This window comes from Pelophylax lessonae (assembly GCF_965119305.1).
Source record: "Pelophylax lessonae genome assembly, chromosome: 13".
In the NCBI taxonomy this organism is placed as follows: Eukaryota; Metazoa; Chordata; class Amphibia; order Anura; family Ranidae; genus Pelophylax; species Pelophylax lessonae.
Genome location: NC_138780.1, coordinates 189,955,017 through 189,976,463, shown reverse-complemented (window position 1 = coordinate 189,976,463; position 21,447 = coordinate 189,955,017). Strand labels below are relative to the sequence as shown.

Here is a 21,447-nt window from a genome sequence, read left to right as displayed (position 1 = left end):
CCTCACCAGCGCAGCCCCACCAGTGCCTATGAATGCAGCCTCACCAGCACCCATCGGTTCCGCCTCACCAGCACAGCCTCACCAGTGCCCATTAATGCAGCCTCACCAGCGCAGCCCCACCAGTGCCTATGAATGCAGCCTCACCAGCGCAGCCTCACCAGTGCCCATTAATGCAGCCTCAGCAGCGCTCAGCAGCGCAGCCTCACCACTCCTCCTCCATGGTCATTTACATTGTATCAGTGTCTGCTCCTCCCCTATTTATCTCTCAGTGTTACATTGTATCAGTGTCTGCTCCTCCCCTATTTATCTCTCAGTGTTACATTGTATCAGTGTCTGCTCCTCCCCTATTTATCCCTCAGTGTTACATTGTATCAGTGTCTGCTCCTCCCCTATTTATCTCTCAGTGTTACATTGTATCAGTGTCTGCTCCTCCCCTATTTATCTCTTAGTGTTACATTGTATCAGTGTCTGCTCCTCCCCTATTTATCCCTCAGTGTTACATTGTATCAGTGTCTGCTCCACCTCTATTTATCTCTTAGTGTTACATTGTATCAGTGTCTACTCCACTCCTATTTATCCCTCTGTGTTACATTGTATCAGTGTCTGCTCCACCTCTATTTATCCCTCTGTGTTACATTGTATCAGTGTCTGCTCCACCTCTATTTATCCCTCAGTGTTACATTGTATCAGTGTCTGCTCCTCCCCAATTTATCCCTCAGTGTTACATTGTATCAGCGTCTGCTCCTCCCCTATTTATCCCTCTGTGTTACATTGTATCAGCGTCTGATCCTCCCCTATTTATCTCTCATGGTTACATTGTATCAGTGTCTACTCCTCCCCTATTCATCCCTTAGTGTTACATTGTATCAGTGTCTGCTCCTCCCCTATTTATCCCTCTGTGTTACATTGTATCAGCGTCTGATCCTCCCCTATTTATCTCTCATGGTTACATTGTATCAGTGTCTGCTCCTCCCCTATTTATCTATCAGTGTTACATTGTATCAGTGTCTGCTCCTCCCCTATTTATCTATCAGTGTTACATTGTATCAGTGTCTGCTCCTCCCCTATTTATCTCTCATGGTTACATTGTATCAATGTCTGCTCCTCCCCTATTTATCTCTCATGGTTACATTGTATCAGCGTCTGCTCCTCCCCTATTTATCTATCAGTGTTACATTGTATCAGTGTCTGCTCCTCCCCTATTTATCCCTCAGTGTTACATTGTATCAGTGTCTGCTCCTCCCCTATTTATCCCTCAGTGTTACATTGTATCAGTGTCTGCTCCTCCCCTATTTATCTCTCATGGTTACATTGTATCAGCGTCTGCTCCTCCCCTATTTATCTATCAGTGTTACATTGTATCAGTGTCTGCTCCTCCCCTATTTATCCCTCAGTGTTACATTGTATCAGTGTCTGCTCCTCCCCTATTTATCTATCAGTGTTACATTGTATCAGTGTCTGCTCCTCCCCTATTTATCCCTCAGTGTTACATTGTATCAGTGTCTGCTACTCCCCTATTTATCCCTCTGTGTTACATTGTATCAGTGTCTGCTACTCCCCTATTTATCTCTCATGGTTACATTGTATCAGTGTCTGCTCCTCCCCTATTTATCCTTCAGTGTTACATTGTATCAGTGTCTGCTCCTCCCCTATTTATCTCTCATGGTTACATTGTATCAGTGTCTGCTCCTCCCCTATTTATCTCTCAGTGTTACATTGTATCAGCGTCTGCTCCTCCCCTATTTATCTCTCAGTGTTACATTGTATCAGTATAGTCTCCCAGCTGTCACCTGCTCATGCTGGTCCACTTGGGTCGCAGTTTGCTGACGTCACTCCTCGGCGCACCAAAAGATGTCAGAAGATACAAACATCCTCCGCCCCCTGCTGGCCGCAATAACTATGTTTCTATGACGATACTACAGCTGAGAGGGTGAGGAATACACAGGCCCCGCCCACTCCAGCCTAATCCAGTCATTAAACTGCGCCGAGTTCTCTCCTGGGCGGGTTCCCGACTCCACATGACTAGAAAAGAGGGCGGGGTTCTATTACTGCTTTTATCCAATAGGAGTCCGAGGCTTCCTGATGTCCGAAGAGAATAGCCAATCCTAAGTCACCTCGGTCTCTAGGCGGCAGTTTCGGAAGTTCGGTTGTCATGGTGACTCTTCCGCAAAGAAGAGCTTTATCCGAGACCAGACCATGTCACTGCCGGGGGAGGCCGAGAGGTTCCGATCGGTGAGAGGAGCTTACACTCTACTCTCCCCTCCCCCACACTATTATTATATATTTATATAGGGCTGGCACATACAGCAGTGCTGTACAGAGAACACTGACACAGAGTACAGCACTGACACACGGAGTCCATCACCGACACACGGAGTCCATCACCGACACACGGAGTCCATCACCGACACACGGAGTCCATCACTGACACACAGAGTCCATCACCGACACACGGAGTCCATCACCGACACACGGAGTCCATCACCGACACACGGAGTCCATCACCGACACACGGAGTCCACCACCGACACACGGAGTCCACCACCGACACACGGAGTCCACCACCGACACACGGAGTCCATCACCGACACACGGAGTCCATCACCGACACACGGAGTCCATCACTGACACACGGAGTCCATCACTGACACACGGAGTCCATCACTGACACACGGAGTCCATCACTGACACACGGAGTCCACCACTGACACACGGAGTCCACCACTGACACACGGAGTCCATCACCGACACACGGAGTCCATCACCGACACACGGAGTCCATCACCGACACACGGAGTCCATCACCGACACACGGAGTCCACCACCGACACACGGAGTCCACCACCGACACACGGAGTCCACCACCGACACACGGAGTCCATCACCGACACACGGAGTCCACCACCGACACACGGAGTCCACCACCGACACACGGAGTCCATCACTGACACACGGAGTCCATCACTGACACACGGAGTCCATCACTGACACACGGAGTCCATCACTGACACACGGGAGTCCATCACTGACACACGGAGTCCACCACTGACACACGGAGTCCACCACTGACACACGGAGTCCACCACTGACACACGGAGTCCATCACCGACACACGGAGTCCATCACCGACACACGGAGTCCATCACCGACACACGGAGTCCATCACCGACACACGGAGTCCACCACCGACACACGGAGTCCACCACCGACACACGGAGTCCCACCACCGACACACGGAGTCCACCACCGACACACGGAGTCCACCACCGACACACGGAGTCCACCACCGACACACGGAGTCCACCACCGACACACGGAGTCCACCACCGACACACGGAGTCCACCACCGACACACGGAGTCCACCACTGACACACGGAGTCCACCACTGACACACGGAGTCCACCACTGACACACGGAGTCCACCACTGACACACGGAGTCCACCACTGACACACGGAGTCCACCACTGACACACGGAGTCCACCACTGACACACGGAGTCCACCACTGACACACGGAGTCCACCACTGACACACGGAGTCCACCACTGACACACGGAGTCCACCACTGACACACAGAGTCCATCACTGACTGACACACCGAGTCCAGCACTGCGGTATATGTCACATATATGGATGAATGTCATCATTCCTCGCTCAGTGTTGGTGGAGGTGTGTGGTATGATGGGGGGGTGTTGTGTGGTATGATGGGGGGTGTTGTGTGGTATGGGGGGGGCGTTGTGTGGTATGATGGGGGGGGGGTGTTGTGTGGTATGATGGGGGGTGTCGTGTGGGATGGGGGGGGGTGTTGTGTGGTATGGGGGGGTGTTGTGTGGTATGATGGGGGTGTTGTGTGGTATGGGGGGGGCGTTGTGTGGTATGATGGGGGGGGGGTGTTGTGTGGTATGATGGGGGGCTGTTGTGTGGTATGATGGGGGGGGTGTTTTGTGGTATGATGGGGGGGGTGTTTTGTGGTATGATGGGGGGGGTGTTTTGTGGTATGATGGGGGGGTGTTGTGTGGTATGAGGGGGGGGGGGTGTTGTGTGGTATGATGGGGGGGTGTTGTGTGGTATGATGGGGGGGTGTTGTGTGGTATGATGGGGGGGTGTCGTGTGGGATGGGGGGGGGGGTGTTGTGTGGTATGGGGGGGTGTTGTGTGGTATGATGGGGGGTGTTGTGTGGTATGGGTGGGTGTTGTGTGGTATGATGGGGGGGGGGTTGTTGTGTGGTATGGGGGGGTGTTGTGTGGTATGATGGGGGGGGGGGTGTTGTGTGGTATGATGGGGGGGGGGTGTTGTGTGGTATGATGGGGGGTGTTGTGTGGTATGATGGGGGGATGTTGTGTGGTATGATGGGGGGGGGGTGTTGTGTGGTGTGATTGGGGGGGGGTGTTGTGTGGTGTGATTGGGGGGGGTGTTGTGTGGTATGATGGGGGGGGCTGTTGTGTGGTATGATGGGGGGGGGGGGGTGTTGTGTGGTATGATGGGGGGGTGTTGTGTGGTATGATGGGGGGGCTGTTGTGTGGTATGATTGGGGGGCTGTTGTGTGGTATGATGGGGGGGGGGGGGGTGTTGTGTGGTATGGGGGGGTGTTGTGTGGTGTGATGGGGGGGGTGTTGTGTGGTATGGGGGGTGTTGTGTGGTGTGATGGGGGGGCTGTTGTGTGGTATGATGGGGGGGGGGGGTGTTGTGTTGTGTGGTATGGGGGGGTGTTGTGTGGTGTGATGGGGGGGGGTGTTGTGTGGTATGATGGGGGGGCTGTTGTGTGGTATGATGGGGGGGGGTGTTGTGTGGTATGATGGGGGGGGGGGGTGTTGTGTGGTATGATGGGGGGGGGGGTGTTGTGTGGTATGATGGGGGGGGGGGGGGGTGTTGTGTGGTATGATGGGGGGGGGGGGGGTGTTGTGTGGTATGATGGGGGGGGGGGGGTGTTGTGTGGTATGATGGGGGGGGGTGTTGTGTGGTATGATGGGGGGGGGGGGGTGTTGTGTGGTATGATGGGGGGGGGTGTTGTGTGGTATGATGGGGGGGGGGGGGTGTTGTGTGGTGTGATGGGGGGGGTGTTGTGTGGTATGATGGGGGGGGGGTGTTGTGTGGTATGATGGGGGGGGGGGGGTGTTGTGTGGTATGATGGGGGGGGGGGGTGTTGTGTGGTATGGTGGGGGGGGTTTTGCATTGTATGACGGGGGATGGTACGTTGTATGACGGGGGATGGTACGTTGTATGACGGGGGATGGTACGTTGTATGACGGGGGATGGTACGTTGTATGACGGGGGATGGTACGTTGTATGACGGGGGATGGTACGTTGTATGACGGGGGATGGTACATTGTGTTTCTCCAGGTGTTTGCAGCGTGTGATGAGGGCCAGAAAGGATATCTGAGTAGAGAAGACTTCAAGGTTGCCGTGGTGATGTTGTTCGGCTATAAACCCTCCAAGGTAATCCGTGTTCTTCCATCCGCCTTTTATATACACTCCCCGGACACTTTATTAGGTACACCCTGCCAGTACCGGGTTGGACCCCCTTTTCCTTTCAGAACTGCCTTCATTTGCACTTCAACAAGTTGTCTTCACCACGTCTAGATGCCTAAATGCATTAAATTGCCTCAATGTGATTGGCTGATTACCAGTTTGTATTACCGGGCAATTGAACAGGCATACCTAATAAAGTGGCCAGTGAGTGTATATGTGGAGGGGGGATGGGACATAACACTCACAGGACGGAGATTTCTCCACTGCCAGTCAGTGCTGGGAAAAGGTCATCCAGTGCCCAGGGCAAAGATGGCAAACTGCCCCCCCCTCTCCTTGATATGCGAGCTTAGGGGATCCTACCCCCAGCTGCTTGTAAATAGGAGGATTTTTATGAAGAGTGGAGTCATTGGAAGATCTGAGCCTCCTGGCTCTGTACTGCTCTCCTCACTGCTCCCAGCACTGGGCTGACTTGAGTAGTGATGCCGCTGTCACTACTCCTGTCAGGCATATAGTCAGAATGGCGGCTCCTCTATCCATGCAGTATACAACTGCGCCCAGGGCAGCCTTCCCTCCTGCCCACCCCTTGTCCTGGTCCTGCTGTCAGTACACTGACTGAGCTGTCACTGTTTATCCACCTCCGGACCGCCCACCGTGTATTTACATCGGTACTTGACCTTAAATACCGGGGTTATGGCAGCAGATAGCTACCATAACCCCGGTATTTTTTTGTAACGGTCCACTTTAACATAGGAGTTGTCCCAGCAGCAGATTCGCTGCAGGATCACCTTTATGGGCGGCGGGTGAGATGCCCCTCCCCTCCCACTGCCTCTCAGTCGTTTTCACCGCTTTCTGGACCCATCGGTAGCGGGGAAAACGACCCGGTCTGCTGTCCTCTCAGGCAGGAAGTCGAGTGAGGGCAAGATGGCCCCCACTGCACTCTATGGTCTTGGAGGTCTGGAGCGACGTCATACGTCACTTCCTAGCAATTGTTTAAAGAGCCCATTTTATCATAGAATGTTGCATGACCGCTCTATTGTCAGTTAAAGTAACGCAGTGCCGTATCGCAAAAAATGGCCTGGTCATGAAGAGGGGTAAATCTTCCAGGTGTCAAGTGGATAATGTTTGGGGGTTCTAGGTAATTTTCTAGCAAAAAGATGCTAATTTAAGCTTGTACACAAAAAGTGCCAGAAAAAGCCTTGTCAGCCATTGGTAATGAAAGCTGCAAATTCATAAAGGTCAAAGGTGACTTTTGATGTGACATTAACACATTAAAGAGTGGAGACGTCAGTGACTGAGGTTTACATCCACATTATCCTGTAGTAGTTTTGTTGTTCAGCCACAAGATGTCGCTAGAGACTGACAGTTTTCAGTCAGTTGTGTTTTTTTTCTGTGGTAACTGTTACAAGTCTATAAAGTTTTTTTTTTTTTTTTTTTCTTTTATAAATAAGGCCCCTTTCCACGATCGGATCGATTAGGTCCGCCTGTCCATTCTTCAGGTGGTCCTGATCGGGCTACCCATTCTACTCTGTGGGGAAGCTGACACCCGCCTGACATCCAATCAGACAAGATCTGCTGAAAGCAGGCGGACAGCGACCAGATCCGCTGAAGACAGGCTGACGGCGAGCAGATCCACTGAAGACAGGCTGACGGCGAGCAGATCCACTGAAGACAGGCTGACGGCGAGCAGATCCACTGAAGACAGGCTGACGGCGAGCAGATCCACTGAAGACAGGCTGACGGCGAGCAGATCCGCTGAAAGCAGGCGGACGGCGACCAGATCCGCTGAAGACAGGCGGACGGCGACCAGATCCGCTGAAAACAGGCGGACGGCGAGCAGATCCGCTGAAAGCAGGCGGACGGCGACCAGATCCGCTGAAGACAGGCGGACGGCGGCCAGATCCTTTGAAAACAGGCGGACAGCGAGCAGATCCGCTGAAGACAGGCGGACGGCGAGCAGATCCGCTGAAAACAGGCGGACGGCGAGCAGATCCGCTGAAAACAGGCGGACGGCGAGCAGATCCGCTGAAAACAGGCGGACGTCGAGCAGATCTGCTGAAAACAGGCGGACGGCGAGCAGATCCGCTGAAAACAGGCGGACGGCGAGCAGATCCGCTGAAAACAGGCGGACGGCGAGCAGATTCGCTGAAAACAGGCGGACGGCGAGCAGATTCGCTGAAAACAGGCGGACGGCGAGCAGATTCGCTGAAAACAGGCGGACGGCGAGCAGATATGCTGAAAACAGGCGGACGGCGAGCAGATCTGCTGAAAACAGGCGGGCGTCGAGCAGATCTGCTGAAAAAAGGCTAACGGCGAGCAGATTCGCTGAAAACAGGCGGGCGTCGAGCAGATCTGCTGAAAACAGGCGGGCGTCGAGCAGATCTGCTGAAAACAGGCGGGCGTCGAGCAGATCTGCTGAAAACAGGCGGGCGTCGAGCAGATCTGCTGAAAACAGGCGGGCGTCGAGCAGATCCGCTGAAAACAGGCAGATGATGGGGAGCAGATCCGCTGAAAACAGGCGGACGGCGAGCAGATCCGCTGAAGACAGGCGGACAGCGAGCAGATCCGCAGAAAACAGGCGGACGGCGAGCAGATCCGCTGAAGACAGGCGGACGGCGAGCAGATCCGCTGAAGACAGGCGGACGGCGAGCAGATCCGCTGAAGACAGGCGGACGACGAGCAGATCCGCTGAAGACAGGCGGACGGCGAGCAGATCCGCTGAAAACAGGCGGACGGCGAGCAGATCCGCTGAAAACAGGCGGACGGCGAGCAGATCTGCTGAAAACAGGCGGACGGCAAGCAGATTCGCTGAAAACAGGCGGGCGTCGAGCAGATCTGCTGAAAACAGGCGGGCGTCGAGCAGATCTGCTGAAAACAGGCGGGCGTCGAGCAGATCTGCTGAAAACAGGCGGGCGTCGAGCAGATCTGCTGAAAACAGGCGGGCGTCGAGCAGATCTGCTGAAAACAGGCGGGCGTCGAGCAGATCTGCTGAAAACAGGCGGGCGTCGAGCAGATCTGCTGAAAACAGGCGGGCGTCGAGCAGATCCGCTGAAAACAGGCAGATGATGGGGAGCAGATCCGCTTAAAACAGGCGGACGGCGATACGTTTGCCATCCGTCCAGCGGGTTGGATCAAATGGGATCGGATGAAAACGGACACATGAGATCCCCCCCATAGAGGAGAGCGGGACTCTGACAGGTCTGTCTCTGCACAGTGAGTGGAGACGGGACCTGTCATCCGCCTGCACAGCGGGGATCAACGGAGCGAGCAGAGTCCATGAAATTGGAACCCCCCCCCCACCCCCGTAAGAAACCAGGCCATTTTTTGCGATACAGCACTGTGTTACATTGTGTGTCTTCTATGGACCTGTTTATTCGCCGATAACTTTATCATTACCTAAGATAACAAAGTATTTATTATTGTTGTGTGTTTTTTTTTTTTTTTTTTTAACAATTTTTTTCACCAATCCTAATATTGTTATCTGATAGAATTTCTGTTATCAGTTGATGTATTATATGACGTTCCCATAGTGGATTTCCTGACATACTGACAGTTTTCTTTCTCTTTCAGATGGAAGTTGACTCCATGTTTTCCTCCAAGTCTGGGGGTCAGTATATCGTGTTCCTATCTGTGTCGTTATTATATCATTGGGATCTAATCCATTTTATTTTACATTTCTAACTTTCCCTCTCATATATCCCCTCATTGTGGGCTTCCATGTTGTCTGTATCTTGGGTATCTCTTTCTACCTCTTGGCGTTCTTTTTTTATGTTTGCTCGGAGATTGAGCATTCTGGCTCTTGGAAAAACTTTACCTGGTCCTGAGAGGGCAGCACAGCATTGTCCAATCCTGGACTGATGAAGGACATTGAGATACGGCCGAGGAGGACACAATGGCCGCAATGTAATAACACATTTTCAGCCCTTTTTCTGATGGAAAGGTTGCAATAGACAGCGCTGCACCAAATATACTTTTAATTCGTAACACTTTCCAGCAACAGCTGGAACACCGGTTTTGAGTTAAGGAAATTGTTGGTAAATCTAATTTCATTCTGTTGATAGCAGGGCTGTGCCATCCTGGTTGCTCAAAAGCTGTCAGCCTCATAGCATCTTCAGTTGTTAAGACACTGTTGGTCTCATGGAGTCAATAGTTGCTAGGATGCTGTTCACCTCATAGGGTCAGCGGTCGCTAAGTCGCTTTCCTCATAAATTCATTGAATGCTAGGATGCTGTCAGCCCCAGGGGGTCATTGGTTACTAGGTTGCTGTCATCCTCACAGCATCATTGGTTGCTAGGATGCTGTTGCCCTCACTGCATCATTAGATGCTAGGATGCTGTCGCCCTCACAGCATCATTGGTTGCAAGGATGCTGTTGCCCGCACAGCATCATTGGTTGCAAGGATGCTGTTGCCCTCACTGCATCACTGGTTGCAAGGATGCTGTAGCCCTCACTGCATCATTGGTTTGCTAGGATGCTGTCGCCCTCACAGCATCATTGGTTGCTAGGATGCTGTCAGTTCCAGGGATTTATTGGTTGCTAGGTTGCTGTCTTCCTCACAGCATCATTGGTTGCAAGGATGCTGTCGCCCTCACAGCATCATTGGTTGCTAGGATGCTGTCAGTCCCAGGGAGTTATTGGTTGCTAGGATGCTGTTGCCTGCACAGCATCATTGGTTGCTAGGATGCTGTTGCCCACACAGCATCATTGGTTGCTAGGATGCTGTTGCCCTCACTGCATCATTGGTTGCAAGGATGCTGTTGCCCTCACTGCATCATCGGTTATTCTAGGATGCTGTCGCCCTCACAACATCATTGGTTGCTAGGATGCTGTCAGTCCCAGGGAGTTATTGCTTGCTAGGTTGCTGTCTTCCTCACAGCATCTTTGGTTGCTAGGATGCTGTTGCCCTCTCAGCATCATTGGTTGCTAGGATCACACACGTTTCCAACACTGCATACATGCAGTATGTTTTTTGGGGAGTGCTCCCAATCATAACCCCCCCCCCCCCCACAACATGGAGATCAAGTTGTAGCTGTCAGCTCCTTGTTTTGGACTAACGATCAGGAGCTAGGAGGACCTGCATGTGATTGTTTGGGACTCCTGCCAGGGCCCCCTATCCTGCCCGGGCATGTCCTTGAGGCCTAGGGTTCCCTCCTGGGTCCCTGGGAGCCTCGTGGTGCCGCCATTTTGCTGTAGCCCAATGCACAGCCGCCATGTTTGTGTAGTCCGGCGGCCATTTTGTGGTGGTTTGCCAATGAAAATAGCAGCGGCCATGACAGTGGAGTCCTGTGGGCGGTGATTTTGACGGTGGGAGCCCCTCCCCATCCCCTGGTGCTGACTCCTGGATCTTTTAAATTCCTGATCGCCGCACGTGGAGTGCAGATTATTCTGGTGGCTGCAGGTGCCTGTTTCTGCTGGGTGGGGAGTCTGGTGGGGTCCTCTCCCTCTGCTGAGGATCGCTTGGTGCTTTGTGCCTGGCAACCGGGTGGTGCTGCCAGCACGGTGGGGGTTGTCCCTTTGCAGTGTTTTACACTTTTTGTGGGGTCCCTGGTGACTCATGGAGTCTTTGGAGCACATCTCCCCGCCTGATCCGCTCTCTGAGGCTGCGGAGGCCCTACTGGTCCCAACCATCCATCAGTGCACTGATGGCGGTCCTGGAGTCCTTTGTGTCCCAGGTAAAGGAGGCTTTAGGGCGAAGGGCTAGCAAAAAGCGCCCCCTGCCTTCTCCTGTCTCATCAGATCCTGAATCTTATTTGGGTGCCGCTGACGTGGGTCTCCCTGCTGAGTCTGTGGCCACGCGCCTGGAATCCTCAGATAGTTTGGATGATTCCTCCACATCTGCAGCTGTGCACGAAAAGCGCTGGTGGAAGCACTGATTTATATCTGTGTGTGAGACCTTAAAGATGGAGGACACAGTTGCGACGGAGGCTCAGGATCCCTTTGGCACTCATAAGTCATTCAGTGTGGCAAAGGTGTTTCCTTTCCCCGCCTATTTTGACAGAATTGTTGCTAAAGAGTGAGAATGACCAAAGCATCCCAATGGGGTCCCTAAGCGATTTGCTAGACGGTACCCCTATGAGGAGTCCTTAATTAAAAAGTGGACTTTTCCACTGGTGGTGGACCCTTCGGTTTCCAGATAGAACAAGCCAACTATGATTTCGGTTGAAGAGTCCCTAGCCTTTAAGGACCCGGCTGACAGGAAGGCAGAGGCTGTGTCCCACAATATGTACACTCTGGCTGGTTTGGTACTGAGGCTAGTATTCACCATTGCCCTGGCGTCACAAACTCTGACCGAGTGGGCTAAGCTTTTACGCCGGGACCTGGAGGGAGAACAGCTCCCCCCTGCCTTTGCTGATCTGGCGGACCAGCTGGATGCGGCTCCCCTAGTGGCTCGGCTCTCTGTTTCGGCAGTGGTCCTTTGGCGTGTCTTTCGGCTCAGATGCTGGTCTGTGGACCAGACTTCTAAAAAGGCCATGACTGATCTCCCCTTTTTGGGAGATCGCCTGTTTGGAGCTACCCTGGATGACATCATTAAAGGTCTCACAGGAAGAAAGAGTACTTTACTTTTCTTCTGCAGGCTACTAAGGGCAAGGACCCTCGTTGTAGACGTGGGCCCTCCTTCTCGGCACATAAGAAGCTTTTTCGTCTCTCAGGGTTGGCTCAAAGCCTTTCAGGGCCTCCTCTGGAGGATCCAAATGAACCTAGTCTGGCAAGCCGAGAGCGGGCTTCTCCAGACCTGCGGACATGGCTCCCTCAGCATGATCGGTGCACCCTCACCCGTATCAGGTGTGGGGGGTGTTTTCACTGGTTTCCAGACCCGTGGACTTCCCTGGTACAAGACAAGTGGGTCCACAAAGTCATTCAGTCCGGCTACAAGATTGAGTTTTGCTCTTGTACCCCAGTAAGGTTCTTTCCTTCCAACTTGTGCCTGTCCCTGGACCGCTTACAGGGTCTGTTTGGGGCGGAACAAGACCTGTTACTTCAAGGGGTGATTGTACCAGTTCAGATTTCTGAACGTTTTCAGGGTTTTTACTCAAACTCATTTACAGTTCCCAGGAAGGACGGCAAGGTGCATCCAATCCTGGACTTCCAGGCACTAATCTGCTTTGTGCCGTTCAGAAGTTTAGAATGGAGTCCATTCGCAAGGTGGTGGCATCCCTGCATCTGGGGGATTTTCTTGCCTCTATTGGCAAGGATTCTTGCCTTCACATTCTTATATGTACCGGTCACCAGCGCTTCCTCTGCTTTGCCGTGGTAGAGGAGCATTATCAGTTTGTGGCGTCCAGTTTGAACTACCTCCTTCTGCTAGTGGAGTCTCCTAAAGCTCTGGTGGAAAAACCTGGAAATCACCATACGAACTCTGAGGGAGTTCGGCTGGATTCTGAATTTTCAGAAGTCTGCTCTTGTTCCGTCCACAAAGCTGGACTATCTGGGTCTGACTCTGGACTCGGCCTTAGCCAGAGTGCCCCTTCCTTTGGACAAACTCCATAAATTGCAGGATGCAATTAATCTCCTGCTGTCCAGCAGATGGTCATCCCTCCCGACTTGCATGCGGATGCTGGGCCTGATGGTGTCTACCTTCGAGACGGTTCCATTTGCACAGTTCCATACGAGGTCCCTGCAAGGGGAGATTCTGGCCAAACGGGACAAGACTCCACAGTCTCTTGACAATCAGATCTGGCTGGGCCAGGGAATGAAGGAATCCCTGATATGGTGGCTTCGTTCTCCGGCGCTTCAATTGGGCAAATCCTTCCTCCCCTTGTATTTGACCAGTGGTCACCACGGATGCCAGCCTGCCCGGCTGGGGAGGCGTCCTCGGCAACAATTCTGCTCAGGGGCTCTGGATACTGGAGGCGTCCAGACTACTGATCATTGTCTTGGAACTCTGAGCGATCAGACTGTGCCTGGACCATTGGACGGATCATCTTCAGAGATGTCCAGTGCACATTTAATCGGACAATGCTATGACCGTGGCTTATGTCAATCCCCAGGGGGTCACAAGAAGTGGTTCCAGCTCTCTCCGCCGTACACATTCCCGGGGTTGAAAACTGGCAGGCTGATTACCTCAGTCGGCAGGCGTTGGACCAAGGGGAGAGGTCCCTTCATCCGGGGGTGTTTCATCAGTTGTGTCTCCGATGGGGCATCCCCAAGGTGGATCTGTTGGCGTTTCGGCTCTACAAAATGGTGCAGAGGTTTGTGGCTCGGTCACTGGTGGGGTCAGTATTGTCTGATTTACGCCTTTCTTCCTCTTTCTGCCGAGACTTCTACGCAGGATCGAGGCAGAAGCGATTCCGTTCATCTTAGTGGCTCTGAAATGGCCTCGCTGGGCTTGGTACGCCGATCTGGTGCGGCTGGTCGCCGACGTTCCTTGGAAGCTTCCTCTCAGGGAGGATCTGCTGTCCCAAAGACCAATCTTCCATGCCGCTTTAAAGTCGCTGGCTTTGACATTTTGGCTGTTGAACACCAGGTGCTGATGGATAGAGGTTTGTCTGCGTCTGTGATTCCAATGCTGTTAAAAGCTAGGAAATTAACCATCTACCATCGTACGTGTAAGTCTCACATTGCTTGGTCTCTTGGGGTTTATCCTCGCTCTTTCTCGGTGGCTCGGATCTTGACCTTCGTTCAACGGAGGCTTGAGCAGAAACTGGCCTTCAGTACTATCAAGGCCTCAGCGGTCTTCTTTCAACGGCCCTTTGCCACATACTCCCTGGTGTGTACTTTTGCGTTTCTTCAGGGATTTAGGCACTCGGCCCCTCCAGTGCAGTCTCTGTTGCCACCTTGGGACCTCAATTTGGTGCTCTCAGTCCTTCAGAAGCCTCCTTTTGAGAATCTTCGGGAGTTTACCCTGCTTATGCTGTCTCAGAAGGTGGCCTTCTTGGTGGCTTTCACCTCTGTGCACAGGGTGTCGGAATTGGCGGCATTATTCAGTCCACCTTACTTGGTGGTTCACAGGGATAAGGTGGTTCTTTGTCCCTAGCCATCGTTCCTCCCAAAGGTTGTCTCTGATTTGTTGTGTTGCCTTCCTTGTGTCCCAGGCCAAAACATGCAAAGGAAATTGCCTTGCATGCCTTGGATGTGGTCCAGGCAATTAGGGTGTACCTGGCAGATACGTAGTCTTTTAGGAAGTCAGACTCACTATTTTGTACTCATGGATGGGCCTTGGAAAGGATTGTCCGCTTTTTCTGCGACCATTTTTAGATGGATCAGACAGACGTGATCCAGGCCTATTCCATCAGGGGTCAGGTTCCTCCTTTCCCTGTCAAGGCTCACTCTACTCTGGCGCTCAGTGCCTCCTAGGCCTTCCATCATCAGGAGTCAGTGACGGAGGTTTGCAAGGCGGCCACCTGGTCGTCGGTGCACACTTTCACAAAGTTCTATAAAGTGGATGTGTTGGCATCTGTGGATGCTTCCTTTGGCCGCAAGGTTTTGCAGGCTGCTGTTTAGAGGACCTGGTCCTCTTTGAGGGTGTATTGTTTTTTCAAGTGAGCTCCAGTTGTTTTGGTTTAGCTCCTGTTTACCTGGTTAGCTATAGTTTAGCCATGGGAGTTTATTTTTCGCTGTTCCCACCCCTCACGTTCAACACTGCTTTAGGACATCCCAAATAATATCAGGAGCTGTGTCCACCAATGAACGAAAGAGAAAATTGAATTTTTGACTTACCGTAAAATCCATTTCTCTGATGTTCATCGACGGACACAGCACCCACCCCTCTGTGGTGTTGTAATTCTTCTGACACTGCTTGTAACAAAACTGAGTACCTATAGCAGAGAGAGGGAATATACCGCCTGGGACTGCCTATAGGCGTAGCCAGACTTTTTTTCTGCCTGGTGTCCTACTCCCGTAGGGGGCAGTATAACCCAATGGTAGAGTGTGTCCGTCAATAAACATCAGAGAAATTGATTTTATAGGAAGTAAATTTTTATATTTAATGTTAGTGGTGTATTTACAATAACTATTTTTATATACAGTATTTTTTAAAAACTTTGCAGAGCTATTAGTCCTGTGAAACTGCATGTTAATTCATTCTGCTTTTAATAGGGGCAAAATCGGATGTTATTAGACTGGTCTCTTCAGGCTGAAATATTATTCATACAGAATAGAGTGAATCAAGGAAATATCGCATTATGGCCACTAGATGGTGCTGATGATAATAGGAAATATTTTTGCTATCTAATCCATCTAATGATGCTATATTTTCCTGACTTATTCTTTTGTTTATGGATGAGCAACATTTAACTTGGAGAGAAAATAGCTTAATAACATTTAATTTTGTTCCCCTAATTTATACAGAACACATGTACATTCGGTTTCTCGGAATCAATAGCTCTGCAAATTAGTTTACAAATACAGGTGTTCGCATCAGTGTGTGTTTTTTTTAAGTAGGATTAAAAAGCACACTAGTGTTTCTAGGCCCTACTACAGCTACAAACAACAAATAATACACACATATTTATTTATTTATATATTTTATTTTACTTTTTAGGCCATTTTTTTATTTATTTTTTTATAAAACAAATTCATATTTTAATAGTTAAAAAGTAACTATTGAATACCAATTTTTCATTATCAAAAGATAAAAAATGTAGGTGTATATTTTTTGCCGTTTCCATGACCTACCAAGAAAGAATAAGATAAAATAGGTGATATCCCATAGCATTAGTTAAAAAGGAACTAAAGAATGAATACTTACCTGTCCAACAATCCCCCCCTGGTGCCAGCATCTTCTTCTGAGTGCCGGTCTTTGGGCTTCTTCATTGACCGGCGGGGGTAAAGTCAACCCTGTACATGCACAAATTATTTTTTAATTACATCTGTTAGCGTGAGTGTGTTTTAAAGTAGGATTAAAAAAAAAACATCCTACTACAGGTGCAAACAACAAACGATGCACACATATTTATTTATTTGTATATTTATTTCATTTTAAGGCCAGTTTTTGGGGGGTTTTCTTGATAATTAAAAAAAAAAAAAATGGTATTTAAATATTAAATACCATTTTTTTTTTTATTCCCAAAGGAAAATAAAATGTAGCTGTATATTACCATGACCTACCACAAAAGAATGAAAGAAAAAACAAATTATTATTATTATTATTATTATTATTATTATTATTATGATATCCCCTAGCATTAGATAAATAGAAACTAAAGGGTGAATACTTACCTGTCCAACAGTCCTTGGCAGGCGCCAGCATTTTCTTCTTACTGCCAGTCTTCGGTCCCTTTTCATTGGCCAATGGACATAATGTCACCCCCGTGCATACGCAAATTATTTTATAAATACATTCGTTAGCGCCAGTGTGTTTTTTTAGGTAGGATTACACACTATTGTTCATAGGCCCTACTACAGGTACAAACAACAAATAATACACACACACATGGCATCTTCCTGCAGTTCAGGAGGCAGAGAGATTATTTAGGGTTGTCTATTGATAGTAGGTCATGGTAATGAGAAATATATATATATATATATATATATATATATATATATATATATATATATATATATATATATATATATATATATATATATATATATATAATTCAATATATATATATATATATCTATATATATATATATATATATAGATATATATATAAATAATAATGTAAAAAAAAAAAGTTATTTAATAACTATTGAATACCAATAAAAAAAAAATATATATATATATATATATATATATATATATATATATATATATATATATATATAAAATACATTTTTTTAATAATAAAAAATTGGTATTCAATAGTTATTATATAATGTTTTTTTATATTACATTACTATTTTTATATATATATATATATTATGTGTGTGTGTATATGTGTGTATATATATATATATATATATATATATATATATATATAGTAATGTTAAAAAAAATAATTAATAACTATTGAATACCAATTTTTTATATATTTATATCATTTTTTTTTTTTTTTATACGGCTGTATTTTTCTTGCTGTTATGACCTACCACCAAAGAAAAAAAAAAGAATAGGTGATATCCCTTAGCATTGGCTAAAAAGGAACTAAAGGGTGAATACTTGCCAGTCCAACAATCTCTCACTGGCGCCAGCATCTTCTTCTGAGTGTCTGTCTTCGGGCCTCTCCATTGGCTGGCAGGGGATGACGTCACCCCTGCGCATGCGCAGGAGCTAGTCATCCCTGCACTCAGAGACTGACCCAGTGCCAGAGAAGACATGGAACAGACAGGTAGGAGCATTTTTTTGCAGAAGATAGTCCATGTATTTTCTGCAATAAACGCCTGCGTGCTCGCTGTCTCTTACAGCAGAACTTTAGTTCCCCTTTAAAGCCCACTTTCCTTGTTGCCGCATATATGCGTTACGTGGTTGGCAAAAGTTAAATGCTAACGTCGAGTCATTATGTTCCTGATCTGTGACAATCAAAGCTCATATGATCTCCTTTTTTTTTTCATGCCGCTGACTATATAGACCTACAGAATGTGATTTGTAGGTATCACGGTGTGCTGCTGATCTCCTGAGCATCCGTCTCCTCTTCCCCCGGCTTGTATGTGATCAATAGAAGAAAAATGATTGGTTCCAGGGAGCCCCGTACTCTGCTCCAGGCGCTGCAGATTATTGCTTGGTGAGCCTTCTGTGCAGTCATATAACACACAAACATCTTTTCTACCCCCAGGCATCCGAGCCGATGAATTTGTAAAGCTGATGTCTGTAAAAAGGAGCGCTCAGCTTAACTTCGGAGAGCAGAGGCAGATCTTCTCCGCCTTTGATACCCACTGTAAGTTTTCATTCACAGCAAGTTAATGGGAAAAAGTTTGAGTTGGAGTGAGCAGGAGAGACGTTGGGGAACTAGTAAATGGATATTTCATTACTCTGCTCTGTGTGTTAAAAAAGAAGAATTGCATCAGTATTGTTTTACTTGACTGTAAAAATGACTTTGTACTTTAGTTATCACTAGAGGGATCACCAGCAGGAGGAAGGAGGTCCTAAAACCTCTATATAGATCTTTATATCACTAGAGGGATGTCCAGCAGGAGGAAGGAGGTCCTGATTCCTCTATATAGATCTTTACATCACTAGAGGGGTCACCAGCAGGAGGAAGGAGGTCCTGATCCCTCTGTATAAATCTTCATATCACTAGAGAGATCACCAACAGGAGGAAGGAGGTCCTGGTTCCTCTGTATAGATCTTTATATCACTAGAGGGATCTTTAGAAGGAGGTCCTAATCCCTCATATAGATCTTTATATCACTAGAGCAGCGATGGTGAACCTGTGGCACAAGTGCCACAGCTGGCACACAGAGCCCTCTCTGTGGGCACGCAAGCTAAGTCACCAGATCTCTACCCCCTGGAAGTCAAATCTCTAAATTTTTCTATATGCCTCCGTATTTCTGCACATCAAAGTGTTCCTTCTAATATATCAGTGTATAATGTCACAAAATGTTCCCCTACACAGGGCTATGGTTATTTTTTCTTTGCTCGGCTGGTTACCTGGGGGTCACGGAGTGTCTCCGCTGTGGGGCTCGATTCTCTCTATCCAGCGCACCGGGGGGGGGGGGGGGGTGTTTTCTCACCGTGGGGACTGATGGAGCGACCTGCATGTCGGTGGGTTTGGAACGCATGGCGCCGCTCCCCCAGCAGGCCGTTGGTGCAGTGCCATGTGCTCCAGGCTCGGTTGGTCCTGGAGCTGCCTCCGTGCACGTGCGGTAATCCCCTGAGCCACGCACGTGGGCATCTAGCGTCATATTTAGGTCCCCAGGCAGGCTGTATTCAAAGCGCTTTGCCTTGGAGGACACTACTAAGACATCAGTAGAAACCACTTCTATTTACCAATAGGTAATTACCATTTCCATCTTGGATGTAGGGCCCCATGTTCCAAATATTTAGTATATTGATTGCGTGATTCATGAAACGCACCAACGCTCATGATGAGAAACCCCATTACTGTAAATGGCCCCGCCCACAACTGAACGTTCCTTTGTTTGAAAAAGCACAAATTGTTTTTTTGAGGACGAATCATACGTTTTTTGTCTCTTAGGGCTCATTCAGAGGGATGATCCGTCCCATCCTCTGTACAGAGCTGCTGGCAGGTTTAATTCAGTCTTGGCACTTTTAAAAAAATAAGTTGGTTTTGTGTTGCAGTTTGGGCACTCAGGATTAAAAAGGTTCACCATCACTGCACTAGAGGGATCACCAGCAGGAGGAAGGAGGTCCTGATTCCCCTATATAGATCTTTATATCACTAGAGGGGTCACCAGCAGGATGAAGGAGGTCCTGATTCCTCTATATACATCTTTATATCACTAGAGGGATCATCAGCAGGAGGAAGGAGGTCCTGATTCCCCTATATAGATCTTTATATCACTAGAGGGGTCACCAGCAGGTGGAAGGAGGTCCTGACTCCTCTATATAGATCTGTATATCCATAGAGGGGTCACCAGCAGGAGGAAGGAGGTCCTGACTCCTCTATATAGATCTGTATATCCATAGAGGGGTCATCAGCAGGAGGAAGGAGGTGCTGATTCCTTTTTATATCATTAGAGGGGTCACCAGCAGGAGGAAGGAGGTCCTGATTCCTCTATATAGATCTTTATATCACTAGAGGGATCATCAGCAGGAGGAAGGAGGTCCTGATTCCTCTATATATTGTAGATCATTACTACAATACAGGGGTCACCAGCAGGAGGAAGGAGGTCCCGATTCCTCCATATAATGTAGATCTTTACATCACTAGAGGGATCGCCAGCAGGTGGAAGGAGGTCCTGATTTCTCTATATAGATCTTTAAATCACTAGAGGAATATCCAGCAGGTAGAAAGAGGTCCTGATTCCTCTATATTTTGTAGATCCTTACTACACTAGAGGGATCACCAGCAAGTGGAAGGAGGTCCTGATTTCTCTATATAGATCTTTATATTACTAGAGGAATATCCAGCAGGAGGAAGGAGGTCCTGATTCCTCTATTTAGATCTTTAGTGAGACCTCACTGAGAATACCGTGTCCAGTTCTGGAGTACTCGCTTACGAAAGGATATTGCTAAGATAGAATGAGTCCAGAGATAGGCAACAAAAATTGTAAAGGATCTGAGGGAGAGCCTGCAGGTACTTAATATGTACAGTCTGGAGGAAGGAAGAGAAAGGGATACATGACTGAACTTTTTAACTACTTGAAGGGTGTGAGTAAGGTTCAGGAGGTAGGATATTCAGTATGAAGCTAAAATCAAGAGCAAGGGGACATGACTTCAAACTAGCAGCAGGAAAGTTCAAAACTTATCTCAGAAAATATTATTTTACCCAAAGTGTAGCTGATGCTTGGAACAGACTTCCAGCAAAGTTAGGGAGTTGGACAACAGTAAGTGGTCAAAAAATAAATAAAAATAACTAAATAAAAAGGGCCAGACTTGATGGCCCACATGGTGTTTTTTTTGCCATCACTCTTCAATGTTTCTATGTTATGAACAGGTCGCGGATTTTTAAATGTGGACGATTTTAAGAGGGCGTTTAAACGTGTGGCCCCAAACACCCCCGAGTACACTGTCCTAGAGGCCTTCAGGTAAGACATCTAACAGTTCCTCTTGTAAAATTGTAGTGTAGCTGAGTTCTCTACTGACAGCCAGAGTGCTGTCCTCCTGTGAATGCTAAGGCAAGCATATGATTGGTTGTTAGGACGTCAGTGGTCTTAGCAACCAGTGATGGTACAATGACAGGAACCTGTGCTGCAGACCAGAGGAGGGGGTTTGGCTGAGACCTGTGTGGGACACCGCTGACCCTAGCTTCATGACGGATAAAATCTTGCAGTGGGCTGAATTTGGCCCATGGACTTTAGTGTGAACACCCTTGTTTTAGAACATTGGCTCATCTTTTCTGGTGAACCTCGAAATAGGTAGAAGGTCTAATGCTCTTTTTGCCCCCTTCTGGGCCCCTTCCTGCACACAGCTTGTGCCCTTATGTTATCTGGCTCCTCCCTGCAAGTTGCATGATTCTGCCTTCATCAAGGGCACTGTG

At 48.7% G+C, this 21,447-nt stretch overlaps 2 protein-coding genes across 3 annotated transcripts in view; one reads left to right on the top strand and one right to left on the bottom strand.

Moving 5' to 3' along the window:
• Window positions 1-1,834, bottom strand: part of TDP1 (tyrosyl-DNA phosphodiesterase 1) — a 162,840-nt gene extending 161,006 nt beyond the window's left edge. The window contains exon 1 of one of the 2 annotated variants that reach the window (XM_082242794.1): window positions 1,791-1,834. In XM_082242794.1, coding sequence (XP_082098920.1) covers window positions 1,791-1,798 — 8 coding nt within the window. In that variant the 5' untranslated portion in view covers window positions 1,799-1,834. The other variant, XM_082242795.1, reaches the window with a different exon arrangement.
• Window positions 1,835-2,046: 212 nt separating this feature from the next.
• Window positions 2,047-21,447, top strand: part of EFCAB11 (EF-hand calcium binding domain 11) — a 71,524-nt gene continuing 52,123 nt past the window's right edge. Inside the window, exons 1-5 of the mRNA XM_082242805.1 lie at window positions 2,047-2,232; window positions 5,342-5,437; window positions 9,038-9,074; window positions 18,121-18,222; window positions 20,905-20,995. Of these exons, the coding sequence (XP_082098931.1) occupies window positions 2,197-2,232; window positions 5,342-5,437; window positions 9,038-9,074; window positions 18,121-18,222; window positions 20,905-20,995 (362 nt within the window). The 5' untranslated portion in view covers window positions 2,047-2,196. The remainder of the gene's footprint in view (window positions 2,233-5,341; window positions 5,438-9,037; window positions 9,075-18,120; window positions 18,223-20,904; window positions 20,996-21,447) is intronic.